Here is a 15,951-nt window from a genome sequence, read left to right on the forward strand (position 1 = left end):
CCGGGTCAACAAACGAATAAGTCTTTGTACCATTAATTGGCGAGATAGGTCGCGTTTTCGTGTTCTTTGGGGCGATCGAGCGAAGTCACCGTTCAACTCCTTTCTATAGGCCCAACTGAAATGCACTCTCGTGGCTCCCCTCCGTTACTCCACCTGAATACGGACCGTTGCTCATAGCAAATGCTTCCTCGCAACACCCCAAAAATCTCCCACAAACTCACCACCATCTTCCATGAGCTCGAAGAATTCGCCAGTCTTTCCGATCGTATCGATTTCGCACGCAATATACTCCACCACTAGCTTCCGCAGGTCGTCGATGGTCCCGTCTAGATTCCGGTCAGACGTATGGTTGTTGTTGTATGCATATCTAGCAAGCTCGAGAATATCATTGACCCTGTTCGCATAGAGTTTGAAGTCCATAAGAGTTCGGTGTAGCTTGTGGAGCGTTAGGGATTTAAGGGGCGCAACCAGCTTCTCGTTTGCGAACGAGTAAAGACGTGCGTGGGCGAGGAATACTGGCTTGAAGTCCTGATTCGCTGTGGTGTTGCACTTTGGGCGGAATTGCTTGAGGATCTTCGCTTTCGGATCTCCGTCTATGAGATACTCGCGACCATGTAGCTGGGTCCGAAGGGCAGATTTGTTCGAAGAAGGGAGAGGGGGCGCGAAATCCCAAAAGACATCCTTCTTCCCTTTCTTTTTCTTCTTCCCCGTCACAGTACCAAAGCTCCAAGGATCGTCTGGTGCCACGTCTGCGGCAGCTTCCTCTGGAATGGCTACATTCTGGGGAGGTTCTTCTGGGACAGGTTCGACCGGGGCAACTTCTGGCGCGGGCTCGGGCTCGGGCTCGGGCTCTGGCGCGGGCTCTGGCGCGAACTCGAAACCGAAATAGACTTTTTGCTTGGACTGCTGCGCTTGGTGGGAGCTAGACTCACCATTGAGCACAGAAACGTCCTCGCTTTGGCATTTGGGAACTGTGTAATCTCCTCGGTAGGCATACTCGCAAAAGCGAATGAAATCGTCAACACGAACATCCGCAATCGCAGCACAACGTGTCTCAGCCTCGCCCCACTCTCCGTTCATCATGCTGCCTATGGGGTCGGACACCGAAGCAAGTGCCACTGAATGAACGATGATGGGCTTTTTCTCGTGCCCGACGAAGAAAGTGAACTGGCCAGATTGAATGATCCTGGTTCCTGTTACTTATTGCTAGTATCGCTGAGGTATTTGGACTTACTTTTCGAAGGTCGGCGCCATTGTTGCGAAGATTAACATAAGGGTGTCGTTGGGAAAACTGAGGTAGAGCGGAGAGCCAGAGCTAGAAGGCTCTTATACGTACGACTGAGAACATCAGGCAAGACTTGCAGGAGACAAGGCGGGGTCGTACAGCACACACCGTCGTCCCCAGGACGCCACTGGCTGAAGCTGTAACACAACGTTATCACCTCCTTCGCGGCGTCCAAACAGCATCAGGCGCGGTCCTCTCCGCCTGCAGCTTGCGTGGGGTTTTCATGTCTTCCTGCAGGGAGAACCAATCAATTCCCGCAAGGCTGAGAGAGATGTCTGGGAAGACTCAGCTTCTCAGTCATGTGCGAGCGACATGTTCGAGAAAGAAGAAATGTAGGAATGACTCTTCCAAATCGCACAAAGTCGAATGTGGACAACACGAAGGTTGACGTGCAATGAAAAAGGAAGGTGTAGCCGTCCACCAATCACAGTCTGCCCATCACGTGCTGTCTCCGTCCAAAACTGGGAACCCCGCGATGACGCCACAGCACAACAGCCACCAGATCTCCAAGATGACGATCGCTGGGACCTTTGGACAAGCCTTCCCTGCGAAGCCGTTGGACGGGATGCGCTCTCCAGTCCAGACCGCGAAGCCCCATACGTCATCGGCACTTAACAAACCTAGGAGAAAGTTGGGTATAGTATCTCACATTCCGCGGATGCCATCTTGCATCTGCCTGGATACACGGTCCATATCCCTTGCGCAAATCATTTGCTCCTCTGTTCTTCCTGCGTCGCCTTCACTCGCCTTTTGTTCTTGAACAGTCGAAAAAGTAGCCAAGACGTCGTCCTTTAAGTTAGCCAACCGCCGCGCCGTCGCGTCGCTCGCCCTCATCTCCGTGCTCTCCGCTATCGAGAACCAGCGCAAAAAGCGGACCACGCCCGGCGACGAAGACTTCGCGGCGCAAGATATGTCGGGCGAGCTCCAAACGATCCCTGCGCGGCATGGAGTCGCGACGTTCGTGCCGAGAGGCAGGACGATCAAGATCATAAACACTTATGGCAAACAGGTGGTTAGTACATGGGCGTTTGGCCTGGGTGTGCCGCCGGAGGAAGGAGATGGCAGCGAAGAAGAGGTTGATGAGGTTGAGATCGAGGAGAAGGTAAAGGAATTGAAGGAGAGTGCTGGTGAGGAGGGGAAAGGGAAGAATCGGAAGACTGAGGAGTCTGAGAAGCCGAAAGAGGTGGCCGAGAAGGTAGAGAAAGATGTTGAGAAACCGAAAGAGGATGCTCAGAAAGGGAGGGACAATGGAAAGTCTGAGACCGAAGGTGCTGAAGGGAAAGCCCAGGAGAGCAGCTCGAAGGAAATTGAGTCAACCGAAGCAGACGATCCACCCGAACAGGCCCCTGACACCCCCAACAACGAAAAGTCCGAACAACAGAAGCAGCCCGAGAAGCGCACCTGGTCCTCATATCTACCCTCCATGCCCTATCGCTCAAAGAACCAGCCCAACAACTCGAAAGCAGATGCAAAGAAAGAGAAGGAGCAGAGCGAGGCCACATCGAAGAAATGGTCTTCTTACCTGCCCACAGGCAAAGGCTTCTCAAGCTACGTTCCTAATGTGCAAATGCCGAACTCGCAAGAAGTAATGAGTGCTTTCAAAACAAGTCACTACCGGGATCCAAATAAGAGCTACGCGGAGCAGCTGTACGATTTTTCGAAGACGCCGGTAGGCGCGGGAAGTTTGGCGGGTGAGCATCCATTTGCGCTGTGTTTGTGTATGATTAGAGACTGACTGAATCCCATAGCGGCGACTGGCTCCGGCACCGCCTCCTCCCTCTACGCAGCGTACAATGCCTACTCCAAGACGAGTCCCTCGAAGCTCGATCAACCACCCATGGAATACCTTTCCCTTCCTCACACCCGCGCCGCAATGCATCGCCTCGTTCCCGAAGTCAACGATACACTGCTCACGAACCTACGCAATCCCATTATGACGCTCATCGAGGATACTACACCTGGCGCGCACGATACTCTGACCGCGGCTTGCGACGCGTCTCAATATGCCGCTTTGGGTGTTGACAAGCCAGAGGAGCACGGCAGCTGCGCAGAGAATCTTGTTTTGGCCCTTAAGGAATTGAATGAGAAGGCGGGACTGAAGGGGACAAAGGCTGTAGGCGCAGACATAACAGTCAATATCGCGCCTACGCCACTTCATCTGTTCATGAATGCGCCGCTGGAGGTCGATACGAGCGCCCAAAGCGAAGGATCAGGTGCGAAAGGCGCCAGCTTTAATGTTGAGGAGCCTAAAGGCAAGAAGAGGAGCTACGTCCGCTTCAAGGCAGAAAGAGACATCGTCGTCGTATTGAGTGCTTGCCCAATGGACGTTGGATCACAAAACGGCGGACGGTGTATGGCAGCCAACTTCGAGGTTGAGGAAGCACAGGAGGATCTCGCGAACTCAACATCCTCGATCAAAAAGAAGACTGCTCCAAAGAAGCTTGACGCCGGTGCAAATAAGGAAGATACAAGCAAGGATGGACCAAAGCCTATGCCTAAACCAAGGGGTGGACCACAAAAGGCGGCAGCCGTGAAGAAGTCTGCTGAGAGGAGAGACAGTGCAGGAGATGACCCACCGGAATCAGAGTTGCCGGAGAAGAAGGACGAGCCCAAGGACGACGCAAAAGCGAACGAACAGCCCAAGCCCAAGAAGAAGCCCAAGAAGCTCGAGCGTCGGGGCGGTACCCCAACGCCCTCGAAGAGCGAGTCTTCGTAGAATCGAAATCACCTACGTGTCCTCCTTCTCCTATCTCTACACCAAATACGACCAAACCCCCAACCACATCGCCAACGGGCCAAACGTTCCCATCACCCTTGAAAAGCACACCTTCCATAATTGCCATACGAGCGTCGGCTAGTGGGGAAACCCATCGGCTTGCCCGTAATCAATATATACCCCGGTCCCTGTTCCGAGTAACCTTCATTTTCGCCAACCCGCTTCGCGAACCCGCATTTGCATACATATGCGATGCGGGTTTTGTTCCCGGTTAAAGAATTTTCGAGAATGCTATTTTTAGGGTGATGATACGAGGGAGTGAGAACTTTATTGCAACTTTGAGTGTCCAGCGAGGTTAATCCGGTGGACTTCTTTTCCCAATGGTTGAGAATGTCACATGCTTGGATGACAACCAAGTGAGCGAGTGGAGCATACGGGCGTTTTGATTCTTGCAAGGAAAAGCGAATTTCGGTCCAGCGAATGTATCTAGTATGTAGCTAGCTAATCAGTCCACTCTGAGTGACAAAAACCTCCTCCCCCCATACCATCATTCCCCGTCATGTCAACTTTGGTATCTCTTCCACATTCCCCCCAATAGCTTACACTCTCCTCTGCCTCGGACAGAAAGGCACGCAAGTATACGTCGGGCACCCCTTGTACAACGTCACCGTCGGCAACGCCGTGCACTTATCCACAATCGGCTTCGTAGGCTCCACGGGCGTAACCGTCTTAATCGTCACAATCGTCTTCTCGATCTCCCTGACCTCAACCTCTCTCTCCTCGACGTCCGGGGCCGCGGGCGTGATGTTGCACGGGTACCCGCCGTCCGGGCACGTGGGCGGGATGCACGGTGGGACGATGGTCTTGGTGACGGTGGGGCAGGCGCTGCGGGTGGGGATGGTGTAGATCGGCTTGGTGGTTGTGGGCTTGAGGGAGACGAGGGTCGTTGGGCAGAGGCAGGTGGGGCACTTGCCCTGCACGGTCTTGGTGACGGGGCAGTCCATGATGGCGTGCTCGGATGGCTCAGCGGCGATGACGGCTTCCTCGTAGGTAGGCGGGAGGTTGCGGCAGGGCGCGACGCAGGCGATAAGTGGGCATGGGACGGGGCGTGTCACAGTGGTAGTGATGCCGCAAGTAGGCTTGATGATCTCGCGGTCGACGAGCTCAGCGGCAGCTGTGGGCTCCGGCGCGGCATCACGTTTTCCCCAGGAGACATAGGTTGGGGGCGTGTATTCCGGGATGTGGGGGAAGGAGAACGGGGGGAACTTGGGGATGCCGCTTGGCCAGTTAAGCCCGATGGTGTTAGCCTGGGGTTCAGCATCGCGCTTTCCCCACGTGACGTAGCTTGGAGGAGTGTACTCCGGCATTTGCGGTAAGCCAGTTGGCTTAGGGACGTTGGACGGCCAGACCATCCCGATGGTGTTGGCCTGAGCATCGGCCTCGCGCTTGCCCCAGGAGATGTACGCCGAGGTCTTTGTCTTCTTCGGTGGTTTCGGCCACCAGAGAGAATAGGTTGGGTTTCCGAGCCCGATTGAAGGGGGCGGGGTGGCCTCGGCCTCGTCTATGTCATCACGCTTTCCCCAAGAGATGGTTGCAGAAGGAGTCTCCATGCTGACGGAATCGCTGGGCTCGGGGAAGATAGGGAGGTCGGTGGGCAAGAGCTGACGCTTACCCCAGGAGATGGAAGCCTGCGGTGGGTTCATGCTGATCTCATCCGTGGGTTCAGGAAATCCGGGGTCAAAATCTGTGGGCTCTTCTTCGTCTTGTCGTTTTCCCCACGAAATGGTAGCCTGTGGTGGGTTCATGCTGATCTCATCCGTGGGTTCGGGGAAACCGGGATCGAAGTCTGTAGGCTCCTCTTCGTCCTGGCGCTTACCCCAGGAGATCCATGCGGATGTGTGCTTCGGGGGCTTCGGCCACTTGAGAGACGCGGTAGGCTTTCCGAGTCCATAGGTTGGCGGTGGGACGGCTTCACGCCTTCCCCAGCCAAAGGACACCTTAGGTGGCTGAATACCGATGCTGTTAGGCATAGTGGGCATTGGGAAGGGTGGAATGATAATCGGGCCGCCGGGGGTCTCTGGGTCCTCTGGGAACTCAGGATCTTCCGGGAACTCAGGGTCCTCGGGAAACACTGGATCTTCGGGAAGATCAGTTGGTTCGGGCTCATCTTCTTGCCGCTTGTTCCATGTAACACTGGCCCTTACACGCCTAGTTGAGGACGACTTTGGCTTTGGCTGCGGCCACCAAGGGAAGGGCTTCTTGGTAGGCTTGGGGGTGGGAGCGGCTCCATCCCAAGAAATGGAATATGAAGGCGGACCGAGGCTGATTTGATCGCTTGGTTGGCCGGGCTGAGGGGCTGGGTCTTCTCCATCATCCGTAGATCTCGGGACAGGAGCATCCCAGGTCATAGAGTACGACGGCTTACCGAGGCTAATTTGGTCACTAGGTTGTGGCGTCGGTGGGTCTTCTGGTTCCGGAGTGGGTTCCGGCTCAGGGTCCTCGGGAGTCTCTGTCGGGAGCGGAGGATCCCAGCTGATGGTAAACGAAGGGGGATTCAAACTGATCTGATCGCTTGGTTTCGGTGGCATTGGTGGATCTTCTGGGTCGGGCGTGGGTTCAGGCTCCGGAGTCTCCGTAGGTGTTTCAAGCGGAGGGTCCCAGCTAATAGAGTACGATGGCGGGCCGAGACTGATTTGATCACTTGGCTTCGGGGGCTGAGGTACTGGAGTGGACTTCTTAGGAGTTTCCGTAGGTGCGGGAGGAAGCGGGCCATCCCAGCTGATAGAGTACCTGGGCGGGCTAAGCGTGATCTGTCGAGGTGCCGGTACTTCCGGGTTTGGCAAAGGAGCTGGAATCGCGTGAATGCTGGTGATCGTTAGCTGTCGCATCTCTATAGCGGGAGGCGTGTAGAAACCTGGCAACAAGGCCAAGCAAGGCCAACACACTTCGCTGAGAAGGCGCCATTTCCGTCAAGAGTTGTCCAGCGCTATCCGTTCAATGAGGTATTGGACTGATGCCGTTAAACAGCGCTGCAGATCTTTCCGGCGAGCACGATGGAGTGTTATATGACGTTTGACCATCGGCGGTCACCTGCGGCACACAACCACAAGCACTATGTACAAATGAAAGATACGATGGCCCACACTATCGCCTCCGTACCTCAACGCTCTTTTCACGTGTTGCATATTTGATTTCTCCATCTGCGGTCCGTGGGGAGACGAGAAGACTCGTACCAGGTTCTAGGTCGAGCGTGTACGTTGCGGACTGCATCCCAAGCAAAGCTTGCCGAGCTCAAAGTTCGATAGTGGCATGATTGGCAAACCTATTATTAGCAGTCTAGACGGATATGCGTGGAGCTTGCAGAAGGTTATTTGGCGAGAGGGGAAGAAAGACTGGAAAAATAGAGTGGAAGTTGTATACGTAGATTGCTGGATATTTGAAGAGATCGCACCGAGGATCCGGCAGCAACCGAACGAGGCCGTATTGGGCGCAGGGGCATGGAGCTTAGACCTTGCATGCTTCGTGCTCGACCGACCGGAAGACCATCACCACTTCGCAGACCAATATTTCTTCGCCTTTTCTCCCCAACCCTCGTCCTGCAGTCGATCTAGAAGCGGATAGATTCGCCACCGTCTGTCGTTCGTATGCTTATGGGACATTTTGTCATGGAGCGACGCTTCCCCATCGAGCATTGCATCCATGCTAGCAGCCGTACTCGGAGCCGACTAATATCAATCGCTGGGTAGATGGCGGATTTCCATGTAAGATGTGCTGTTTTTGGAACCTCTGGATACTTCTTTTCTCTCTTAGGCAGTCCCTCCGTACTTGAAGCACAGATCGAAGCAAGGTGTCGCCGCACCACCTGCTTTTGCACCGCATCCAGGTAGCAGTAGGCGGCGCATCCGACTCAACTGAGAATATGCTGATACTGTGGAGTAGACTACTTGGGAGTCAGTGATTGAGTTATGCGTTCGATTGGCGGAGACAGCAATTGATCGATTGGCCACTTCCGCACGGCTCGAATACTGAGCCGATCTCTGTGACCAACTCTAAACATCTCGATCCCAGCCCAAGCAACCATGGCGGCATTGTCGCAACAGAGGCTAGGTGGAGGGAACACAATGTTCACATTGTCATATCCATGAGCGCACAGCGTACTCGCGAGTCTAAACAGAGTCAGTAGAATTTCCCGTACGCTTAATTGAGTGGCACGTACATGTACCTGAGATACGAGTTTGCTGCAACACCCCCGGCCATCACAACAGTCGATGCAGAAGTTTGCTGCAGCCCTAACAAGACGCGGCCAGCGAGATGTTCGAATGCTGCACGCATTGCATAACGAGCTATGTCCATACGTTCTTCCGTGCTGATATCTTCGGCCAACCGTTCGGTTTTGGTCAGCTTGCTCGTCGACGGGTCCAACTGATAACGAACGACACGCTCGACGGCAGTCATTAACCCAGAAAAACTCATCTCCATGCCCTTGCTCTTTAAACCACCGGCTGCTTTAGCAAGCGGCTGGTTGAACCCCCAACCCCATTTAGACACATTGCGCTTCAGAGCTTCTTCGTGATTCCTGGGGACTTCGTATGCATATTTTACGCCATACTTGCTGCGATATTGCGCAGCTGTGCTATTCTCGAGAGGAAACGCCGATTGGGGTTCCGGTTCGGAACATATATTTAACTTTTGTGGGATGAAGCCTGGGTCGTTATTTGGTGACGAAGATCCAGCTGCGGGCATTTTTGCCTGGGGAAAAGCGAAGTCTTCGAGAAGAGCTCCGTACATTGTATTGCGTGCGTTCTGCAAGACGTCCGAAGGGAGGACCACGCGTGCAATCTTATCCAGGCATTCGCCAATCGCAATGTCATTTGTGCCAGCCATGACTTCGTGTGTTGTCAAGGACGCGGAGCGGATGAGAAGGGTATGGCCGCCTGAGGCCAGAACAGACAGGAAAGGGAAGTCTGGTTGGACTGTGATATTCGTACCGTCTTCAAGTAACGTGTGTTTGTTACGCGACGCGTCTTCGAATGTTCGCAGGGCTGCTACTAAACGGGGCGTTAGGGCATGCGCTTGCATGTGGTGCACGCCGACGAGCGGTTTCTAGCAGAGGTTAGCTCTGACCAAACTACATCAGTGAAGACTCTGGATACCTGCCATGCTACTGCGAGGCCTTTCGCCGTATCGAGGCCAGTGGAGAGGTTTGAACGCATCCCAGGCCCTCGTGTTACCGCGATGAAGTCGGGAAGCTTCTTCCCGGGGAATGACCCTGCCAGCTCCTCTGGTGCATGCATAGTAGGACCGGCACCATCGTGAAGTGGCGCTCCATGTGTAGTTTTTCTATCAGGCAAGTGTTGTATCGCTTCCTCTACGAGCATGGCCAAATTTTCCTGATGCGATTCGAGGGATATCAACGGATGCACGCCATTGAATGCAGTGTTATTCGCCGTGACCTTCTTGTGGAAGAGCAGCTTCGCAGCCGTCTTTCCCGTCTCCGGGCATCGTCCCGTCTCGAGGAGGCACGCGGCCGAGTCATCGCAGGAGCTCTCTATGGCAAGCGTCAAGAGGAATCGCGGACGCGGTGCGTGGCCCGGGGTCAATCGCGGGCGGACAACAGCATGAAGGGCAACGGGGCGGACTCGCATGCTTCACATGCCAAAGGCCGTGCCCGCGAGATGTTGAAGAGGTGTTGACGCGTGATGCGCGGCGGGTGCTTCTTCAGTTCAGTTCAGTTCCTGCAGGACGCGGATCCGAGTCGTGGCGGCCCGTGCCTGTGACATCACATGCCCTCGGGCTTCCACTGGACAGCTCCAGATGTCCTCTCACCACCGACGCTCCACACTCCCATAAAAACCCCGACCCTCGAACATGCGACCTTCAGACCTCCGACTCTGCTCCTATGGCTGACGTGAAGAGGGAGACCGACGGGCCCGAGCCCTATTCCGCCTCCGCTTTCGACTTCACCCTCCTCCCCGACATCGACAATGACTTTGTCTCCGACGCCGACATCGCCGAGTTCGCAAAGGCCCTGACAGCCCCGGAGAATTCGCCATCCACCGAAGACCTCACCGCCCCGCAACCAGAACCGCGCAAGTTCATCACAGCGCTGAATGACTGGAGACCGGTGCATCAGCGAGTGCGGCGGCGGCGGAAACACAAAAAGCAAGAGCCGCGGCGCGGCACAGACGAGACCCGCGAGGGCTTTGTCTACGTGCTGCTGAAGTGGCCACTCCTCATCGTCGTCTTCGGGTGGCTGCTATTCCTGAGCATAGCCTACGTCTTCACGCGACTTTACATCTACCTCTACGAGCAGTGGGTGACCTGGCGGGGTCGCAGGCAGACACTACGAAGACAACTGCAGAATGCAAGGACGTATGAGGACTGGGTGAAGGGCGCGAAAGAACTAGACGCATATCTGGACAACGATGCATGGAAAGAGAAGCCCGAGTATGCCTACTACGACAGCAGGACAATCCGCAGAGTGCATGACCAGATGGTGAAACTGCGGCAGCGGGCTGAATCGGATGAAAATGGGACATCGAACGGAAAGGCCACAGCGGACCATCAGAAGGCTGTCGAGGAACTACGTGGACTGCTCGAAGCCTGCATCAAGAACAACTTCGTCGGCTTCGAAAACCCTAGGCTATACAGCGAGACCTACTACGGGACGAAACACCTAGTGCAGGAGTTCATCGATGAAGCGGAGAAGTCGCTTTCGTTCCTCCTGCACACATCGCAGCTCGATCAGGAGACCAAAAGAGCCATATTCAAGCATCTCAGCACCAACTTCGGACGCACGGCACTGTGCCTTTCCGGAGGTGCTACGTTCGCCTACTATCACTTCGGCATAGCTAAAGCTCTCTTGGACGCCGATCTCCTACCGGAGGTCATCACGGGTACTTCAGGGGGGGCTCTTGTGGCGGCTCTATTGTGCACAAGAACAGATGATGAGCTGAAAAAGCTCCTCGTTCCCGCACTCGCACACCGCATCACGGCGTGTCATGATGGTTTCCGGACATGGCTCAAGAGGTGGTACCTCACTGGAGCTCGATTCGACAGTGTCGACTGGGCAAAGAGATGCGCCTGGTTCACTCGAGGAAGCATGACCTTTAGGGAAGCGTATCAGCGAACCGGACGCATCCTAAACGTCTCTTGCGTGCCGTCAGACCCACATTCACCGACCATACTTGCCAACTACCTCACCTCGCCCGACTGCGTAATCTGGTCCGCCGTTCTGGCTTCCGCTGCTGTGCCAGGTATCCTTAATCCGGTCGTCCTGATGAAGAAGAATAAGGACGGCACGTTGGCGCCTTATTCATTTGGGCACAAGTGGAAAGACGGGAGCCTGCGAACGGACATCCCACTAAAAACGCTCAACTTACATTTCAACGTACGCTTCTCCATAGTGAGCCAGGTTAATCCTCATATCAACATATTCTTCTTCTCCTCGCGTGGGTCAGTAGGTCGACCGGTAACCCATCGTAGAGGCCGCGGCTGGCGAGGCGGCTTCATCGGCTCCGCTCTGGAGCAATATCTGAAGCTGGACCTCAATAAGTGGCTCAAAGTGCTCCGTCATCTCGAGTTGCTCCCACGCCCTCTGGGTCAGGACTGGAGCGAGATCTGGCTCCAACGCTTCAGCGGCACGATAACAATTTGGCCAAAGTCCATCCCGTCCGACTTCTATTACATCCTTACCGATCCTACACCTCAACGTCTCGCTCGCATGATCCACGTTGGGCAACAATCCGCCTTCCCCAAACTCAAGTTCATCGGCAACCGCGCGAAGCTGGAACAAATAATCCAACAAGGACGACGCCAGTTCCGCCCTCGCACTACCCAGGATGGTGGCCTAGCGGGCGTCCTCTCCGAAGACGATCTCCGCAGCCTGTTGAAACGCACTAAGAGCGACGGCGAGAATGGTGCTTCATACCCAATGTCCGGATCTGAGTCGTCGTCTTCTGCCGGCCCAGGTTCACCAAAAGATTTGCCGTTAGGTTTCTCCTTCACCACAAAGGAAAAGCGAGCACCCGCACGCCTGGCGACACAGCAGCCCTCTCAGCCTTCGGACAAACCTTCCGTACCAGACAGCCCATCCCTCAGCCAGCGCTTAACCGGCTGGTGGTCCGCCCTCTCTCCCCGCGACGCCCAACATCCCCCGTCTGAGATACCAAAGCCACGCCTCCGTCCTCGCAAGTCACCAGGGGCATCCCCCTTTATGCCCGACCGCCCTTCTTCCATGTTCGAGCTCCGCCCCCAGCAGCACGTTCTCAACACGCCAGCCTACAGCGGCCAAGCACCATCCTTTTCTTCCCATCACCGAACTGGCAGCTTCCTGAAGGAGCTCAGGAGACAGAGTAGAGTCTTTGTAGACGATGTTTCTGATCCCGAGGACAACGCCGTTGCTAATTTCGGCGATGCAGGCAGGAGGTATGATCGTAATGGACATAGTGGGGAGAGTGGTGCGGATGCGGATGCTGGCGCTGAGGATTATGGTGACGATGGAGATGATGAGGATGAGGGTGCCGTGGATGACCTTGAGCCTGAGGCCGAGGTTCAGAGTGCGGGTGTGGGATTGGGTTTGGAGGGCAGGCCGTTGAAGTGAGCCTGTGGTTGGCTGAGAAGGTGGTGATGCAGCGTGTATTCGTACTCCGCCCTTTTATTAGCATCTCCTTTGTTGTCCTGACATGAATGAGTCCCCCCTGCATGGAATAGAAGAATGGAGTTTACGAGCTATTGATGGCATTCCATGGTGGTATGGTAAGGGACGAAGGCGCGATAGAGATAGATCCGTTTCAGAACTCCGGAATTTCGCTATCTGGGTATCTCAATGTCGTTCCAAATCAATACGAGAAAGGTGCATCTCACGCCCGTGTATCCCACGTACGAATCCTCGCAAGGCACAGCAAGATCTGTATCTCTATTATGTACCATCCAAGGCGGGTCACTCCAGTCAGGAGGCGCCCTGCGTCAGTCATCGGACATCCTCCTTCAACCTTGCATCTTCTCAAAGTCGAACTGCTCAATAGGGGCCAGCATATCCCAATGCAGCCCTTCCTGTGCATCGACAGCGGGTGCTAAGGTATCCAAGCCCATAGCCGCGTCCATCTCAGCCTCCTCAGCGTCAAACATCGGTAAGTCGCCCAACTGAGGATCAAAGAACCCGTGCTGCGCTTCGTTCCCTTTGGCATAAGCTTCAACGCCGTCGAGCATACCCATAGGCTGGTCAATATAATATGGCGTCTGCGGCACACTCGGCTCTGTAGAGTCGAACATAGACATTGGTTCATCCAGACCGCCAATCCAGAACTGGCCGCCCGTCAGAGCGTCACGCTCGGTGATCATGCCCTCGACCGCCTCTTCTGACATTTCGTGAGCAGCGCGAAGATGTCTACGCAGATCGCGGTCCATGTAGAACCGGTATTTGCAGTCCTTGAACAAGCAAGGAACTTCTCTTCCTTTCTCGTAACCGATACCGGTTAGGAGTGTGAGTGTAGACGGTTGCGGGTTCTTCTTCCTTTGCTTTCGAGTGGCCTTGCGGTTCTGAAGGCCTAGATGGTGCGTCCTGATGTGCTGCTCCAAGGAGGATTTTGCCTTGAAAGCCGCGCCGCAAGCGTTTTCTCCATTCCAGCACTGAAGGTCTGGGTGTTTTGAGCTGTTCATTGCTCCAGACGCACAAATGAACTTGAATTGTTTATCATGGACAGCTTGGATGTGGACGTTGAGGTTGTGCTTCCTGTTGAAGACACTACCGCAGCCCGGCCGCGGGCAAGGGAACTTGGGCTGGGTCGCCGGATCGGCATGAACTGTCTCGATGTGGGATTTGAGGCCTTGCTGGTTCTTGAACTTGGTGCCACACTGGGAGCAGGCCGGAGGATGAACTTCGCGCAAGTGGGCTTTAAGCTCATCGTAACTCGCGAAGGAGAGCGGCTCTTTTGGAACGGTTACCGTCTCCCCAGCCTGGTTCACAATCGTTTCGACTCCTGTCTCTGGTGGAATGCAGACCATACAGAAATGCTCATCCTCTTTGTCCTCCAAATGCGCATTTACCATATGGCGACGGAGGGCCCCCTCAGTCTGGTATCCGTTTGTGCATCGTTCGCCGGTCTCCGAGTCGACGAATGTGCAGGGATACGGCTTCGCTTGCATGTGCTGAGACTTGATGTGCGCCTCGAGCGTCTTCTCCTTTCGGAATGCCTCATTGCACGGCGGATAGCCAGTGCAGTAGTACTTGGACTCGTGTACGTCCTTGTGCCGCTCAAGTCTGCCATTGGATGTGAACGTCTTGTCACAACCTTCCCAATCGCACACAAAGTTCCGTTCGGGTTCAGCGTGGGAGTTCCTCAGATGTCGTTGAAGATGGTCTTTGCGAGGGAAGGTCTTGCCGCACCCGTGGTGCGGGCATGCAAAGGGTCGCTCCTTGTTGTGGCTCCGCATATGAGCTTCCAGGCGACACGGACGATTGAAGCGTTGCCCGCAGCCTTCGACCTCGCACACATAGTTCCATGCTCGCCGGGCCTCGCTCGCCGCACGCTTGGTGCCATTGTCCGTGTAGTTAACGACATACTCCGTGGAGTCGTCGGATGGGAACCCCTCTTCGGGGACGAAAATGCCCTGAGCCTCGTCTCCTACCGCCTCTTAGAGTGGTGTCAGCTTGTGCCGCAGACGGTATGGGCGGCGTAATACCAAGTCGAGACTTCTTCCGTGACGACGAGTCCCCAATGCCGGCATCTTTACGCTTGACGGCCATTGCATTGCATTGCACAGCAACACGGGCAAGCTGAGCGCTGTCGAGAAAGCGAACCAAAATCAAAAGCCGAAGCACGCCAAGACTTCGCGACCTGTGCGTTGCGCTAGAAACAGACCCGCACGTGATTGGACGACAGCTTTTTGCTCCTCGTCTTCGCGTTTCTTTCAGGCCGCGGCGCATTCTCCCATCCCCAGCTTCCCTACTCAACCTCGCAGCGAACGAAGGTCGAAGACGCACACAGAGCCATTTGCTTACTACCTCGACCATGTCTGACTACGGCGGCGGCGATGATTACGATGCGGGAGGATATGTGGAGGAGCCATACTACGACGAGGAGGCAGAGCCGGAGCTCTACGAAGACGACGTCCAGGAGCAGGACGGCGGCCAAACTGAGGATCCTGAGACGGTCGAACAGAACCAAGAGACCAATATTGTCGAGAGCGGAGACCCAAGCGCAGCCGCGGCGGCCAAAGCTGCGAACAACAACACGGTACAAGCGCTGAAGTCGAAGAAGGTGCCCAAAGATGAGCGCGTGACGACGCCCTACATGACCAAGTACGAGAAGGCGCGCATCCTGGGTACAAGGGCTCTTCAGATTAGGTGGGTTAGCATTTGCGTCTCCACCGTGGAAGGAGGACAGCAAAGGATTTAAGCTGACACTCTTGCCAGCGGCAACGCACCCGTACTCATCGACGTGGAGGGCATGACCGACCCTCTCGAGATTGCTGCCAAAGAACTGAACGAAGGCAAGATTCCTCTAGTCGTCCGGCGGTATCTTCCAGATGGATTGTAAGTCTGTTTGTGTATGTACTTCAAGCAGTGCTAACCCAGCACAGCTACGAAGACTGGTCGTGCGAGGAGCTTCAGAGGTGAATAATGGGTAGTGTCTTCTTGCATCTGATATGGAGTTCTCACGGAGGGTAAACCGGGGCATTGCTCGGCGAACGGAGTCTCCGAGCGCCCATCAATTTATACCCCGAATCAAGACCGAATTTGCGTATATTCTCCGAACCAAAAGGGTGTGAAGCGGATCCGATAGCTGGAGTGCCGGAATACTTACCTCATTTCAGGCAAAGTGGGGCAAAAGCAGCCTTTTGGAGAGGGGAACATTGCCCCGCAGTCGAGCTAACATTAAAAACGTCACTTAGGAAATCTACACAAAGCCTCACCTTCGAGCCAGAGTCCACAGTCGACCTACACCCT

General features: G+C 55.0%; 7 protein-coding genes across 7 annotated transcripts; 3 read left to right on the plus strand and 4 right to left on the minus strand.

Annotated features, from left to right (window-relative positions):
• Positions 1-22: 22 nt before the first annotated feature.
• On the minus strand, positions 23-1,650 carry BU26DRAFT_514673 (uncharacterized protein). Its single transcript, XM_033827892.1, has 2 exons — positions 1,235-1,650; positions 23-1,186 (listed from the first exon to the last, which is right to left on the minus strand). The coding sequence occupies exons 1-2, from the start codon at positions 1,252-1,254 to the stop codon at positions 172-174; spliced, it is 1,035 nt and encodes a 344-aa protein (XP_033689849.1). The 5' UTR covers positions 1,255-1,650; the 3' UTR covers positions 23-171.
• Positions 1,651-2,048: 398 nt separating this feature from the next.
• BU26DRAFT_146429 (uncharacterized protein) lies at positions 2,049-4,301 on the plus strand. The gene is made up of 2 exons (XM_033819908.1): positions 2,049-2,976; positions 3,034-4,301. The coding sequence occupies exons 1-2, from the start codon at positions 2,196-2,198 to the stop codon at positions 3,999-4,001; spliced, it is 1,749 nt and encodes a 582-aa protein (XP_033689850.1). The 5' UTR covers positions 2,049-2,195; the 3' UTR covers positions 4,002-4,301.
• BU26DRAFT_146452 (uncharacterized protein) lies at positions 4,245-7,137 on the minus strand. Its single transcript, XM_033819910.1, has 3 exons — positions 6,916-7,137; positions 5,674-6,866; positions 4,245-4,498 (listed from the first exon to the last, which is right to left on the minus strand). Exons 1-3 carry the CDS (start codon positions 6,963-6,965, stop codon positions 4,488-4,490), a joined length of 1,254 nt encoding a protein of 417 aa, XP_033689851.1. The 5' UTR covers positions 6,966-7,137; the 3' UTR covers positions 4,245-4,487.
• Positions 7,138-7,941: 804 nt separating this feature from the next.
• Positions 7,942-9,646, minus strand: BU26DRAFT_527783 (uncharacterized protein; the record flags this gene model as incomplete). Its single annotated transcript, XM_033830801.1, has 3 exons — positions 7,942-8,167; positions 8,218-9,104; positions 9,155-9,646. 3 exons carry the CDS (start codon positions 9,644-9,646, stop codon positions 7,942-7,944), a joined length of 1,605 nt encoding a protein of 534 aa, XP_033689852.1.
• A 178-nt stretch (positions 9,647-9,824) lies between these two features.
• Positions 9,825-12,603, plus strand: BU26DRAFT_475328 (patatin-domain-containing protein; the record flags this gene model as incomplete). Its single annotated transcript, XM_033825529.1, has 2 exons — positions 9,825-12,239; positions 12,330-12,603. The coding sequence occupies exons 1-2, from the start codon at positions 9,901-9,903 to the stop codon at positions 12,601-12,603; spliced, it is 2,613 nt and encodes an 870-aa protein (XP_033689853.1). The 5' UTR covers positions 9,825-9,900.
• A 193-nt stretch (positions 12,604-12,796) lies between these two features.
• BU26DRAFT_146448 (uncharacterized protein) lies at positions 12,797-15,504 on the minus strand. The gene is made up of 2 exons (XM_033819909.1): positions 14,685-15,504; positions 12,797-14,635 (listed from the first exon to the last, which is right to left on the minus strand). The coding sequence occupies exons 1-2, from the start codon at positions 15,013-15,015 to the stop codon at positions 12,990-12,992; spliced, it is 1,977 nt and encodes a 658-aa protein (XP_033689854.1). The 5' UTR covers positions 15,016-15,504; the 3' UTR covers positions 12,797-12,989.
• On the plus strand, positions 15,263-15,612 carry BU26DRAFT_385337 (uncharacterized protein; the record flags this gene model as incomplete). The annotated part of the gene is made up of 3 exons (XM_033822625.1): positions 15,263-15,348; positions 15,418-15,537; positions 15,585-15,612. Coding segments are annotated over 3 exons (234 nt in total), but the record flags the coding sequence as incomplete, so codon positions are not given.
• Positions 15,613-15,951: the final 339 nt, after the last annotated feature.

Source organism: Trematosphaeria pertusa (assembly GCF_010094035.1).
Source record: "Trematosphaeria pertusa strain CBS 122368 unplaced genomic scaffold BU26scaffold_2, whole genome shotgun sequence".
NCBI lineage: Eukaryota > Fungi > Ascomycota > Dothideomycetes > Pleosporales > Trematosphaeriaceae > Trematosphaeria > Trematosphaeria pertusa.

Bases quoted from the DNA above. Each gene is read 5' to 3' on its own strand.
- BU26DRAFT_514673 (XM_033827892.1), bottom strand. From the start codon at position 1,254: ATGGCGCCGACCTTCGAAAA. The intron at 1,187-1,234 runs GTAAGTCCAAAT...AACAGGAACCAG, and splicing joins ATGGCGCCGACCTTCGAAAA to GATCATTCAATCTGGCCAGT.
- BU26DRAFT_146429 (XM_033819908.1), top strand. From the start codon at position 2,196: ATGTCGGGCGAGCTCCAAACGATCCCTGCGCGGCATGGAGTCGCGACG. The intron at 2,977-3,033 runs GTGAGCATCCAT...TGAATCCCATAG, and splicing joins AGGCGCGGGAAGTTTGGCGG to CGGCGACTGGCTCCGGCACC.
- BU26DRAFT_146452 (XM_033819910.1), bottom strand. From the start codon at position 6,965: ATGGCGCCTTCTCAGCGAAGTGTGTTGGCCTTGCTTGGCCTTGTTGCC. The intron at 6,867-6,915 runs GTTTCTACACGC...AACGATCACCAG, and splicing joins TTGCTTGGCCTTGTTGCCAG to CATTCACGCGATTCCAGCTC.
- BU26DRAFT_146448 (XM_033819909.1), bottom strand. From the start codon at position 15,015: ATGGTCGAGGTAGTAAGCAAATGGCTCTGTGTGCGTCTTCGACCTTCG. The intron at 14,636-14,684 runs GTATTACGCCGC...CACCACTCTAAG, and splicing joins ACGGAAGAAGTCTCGACTTG to AGGCGGTAGGAGACGAGGCT.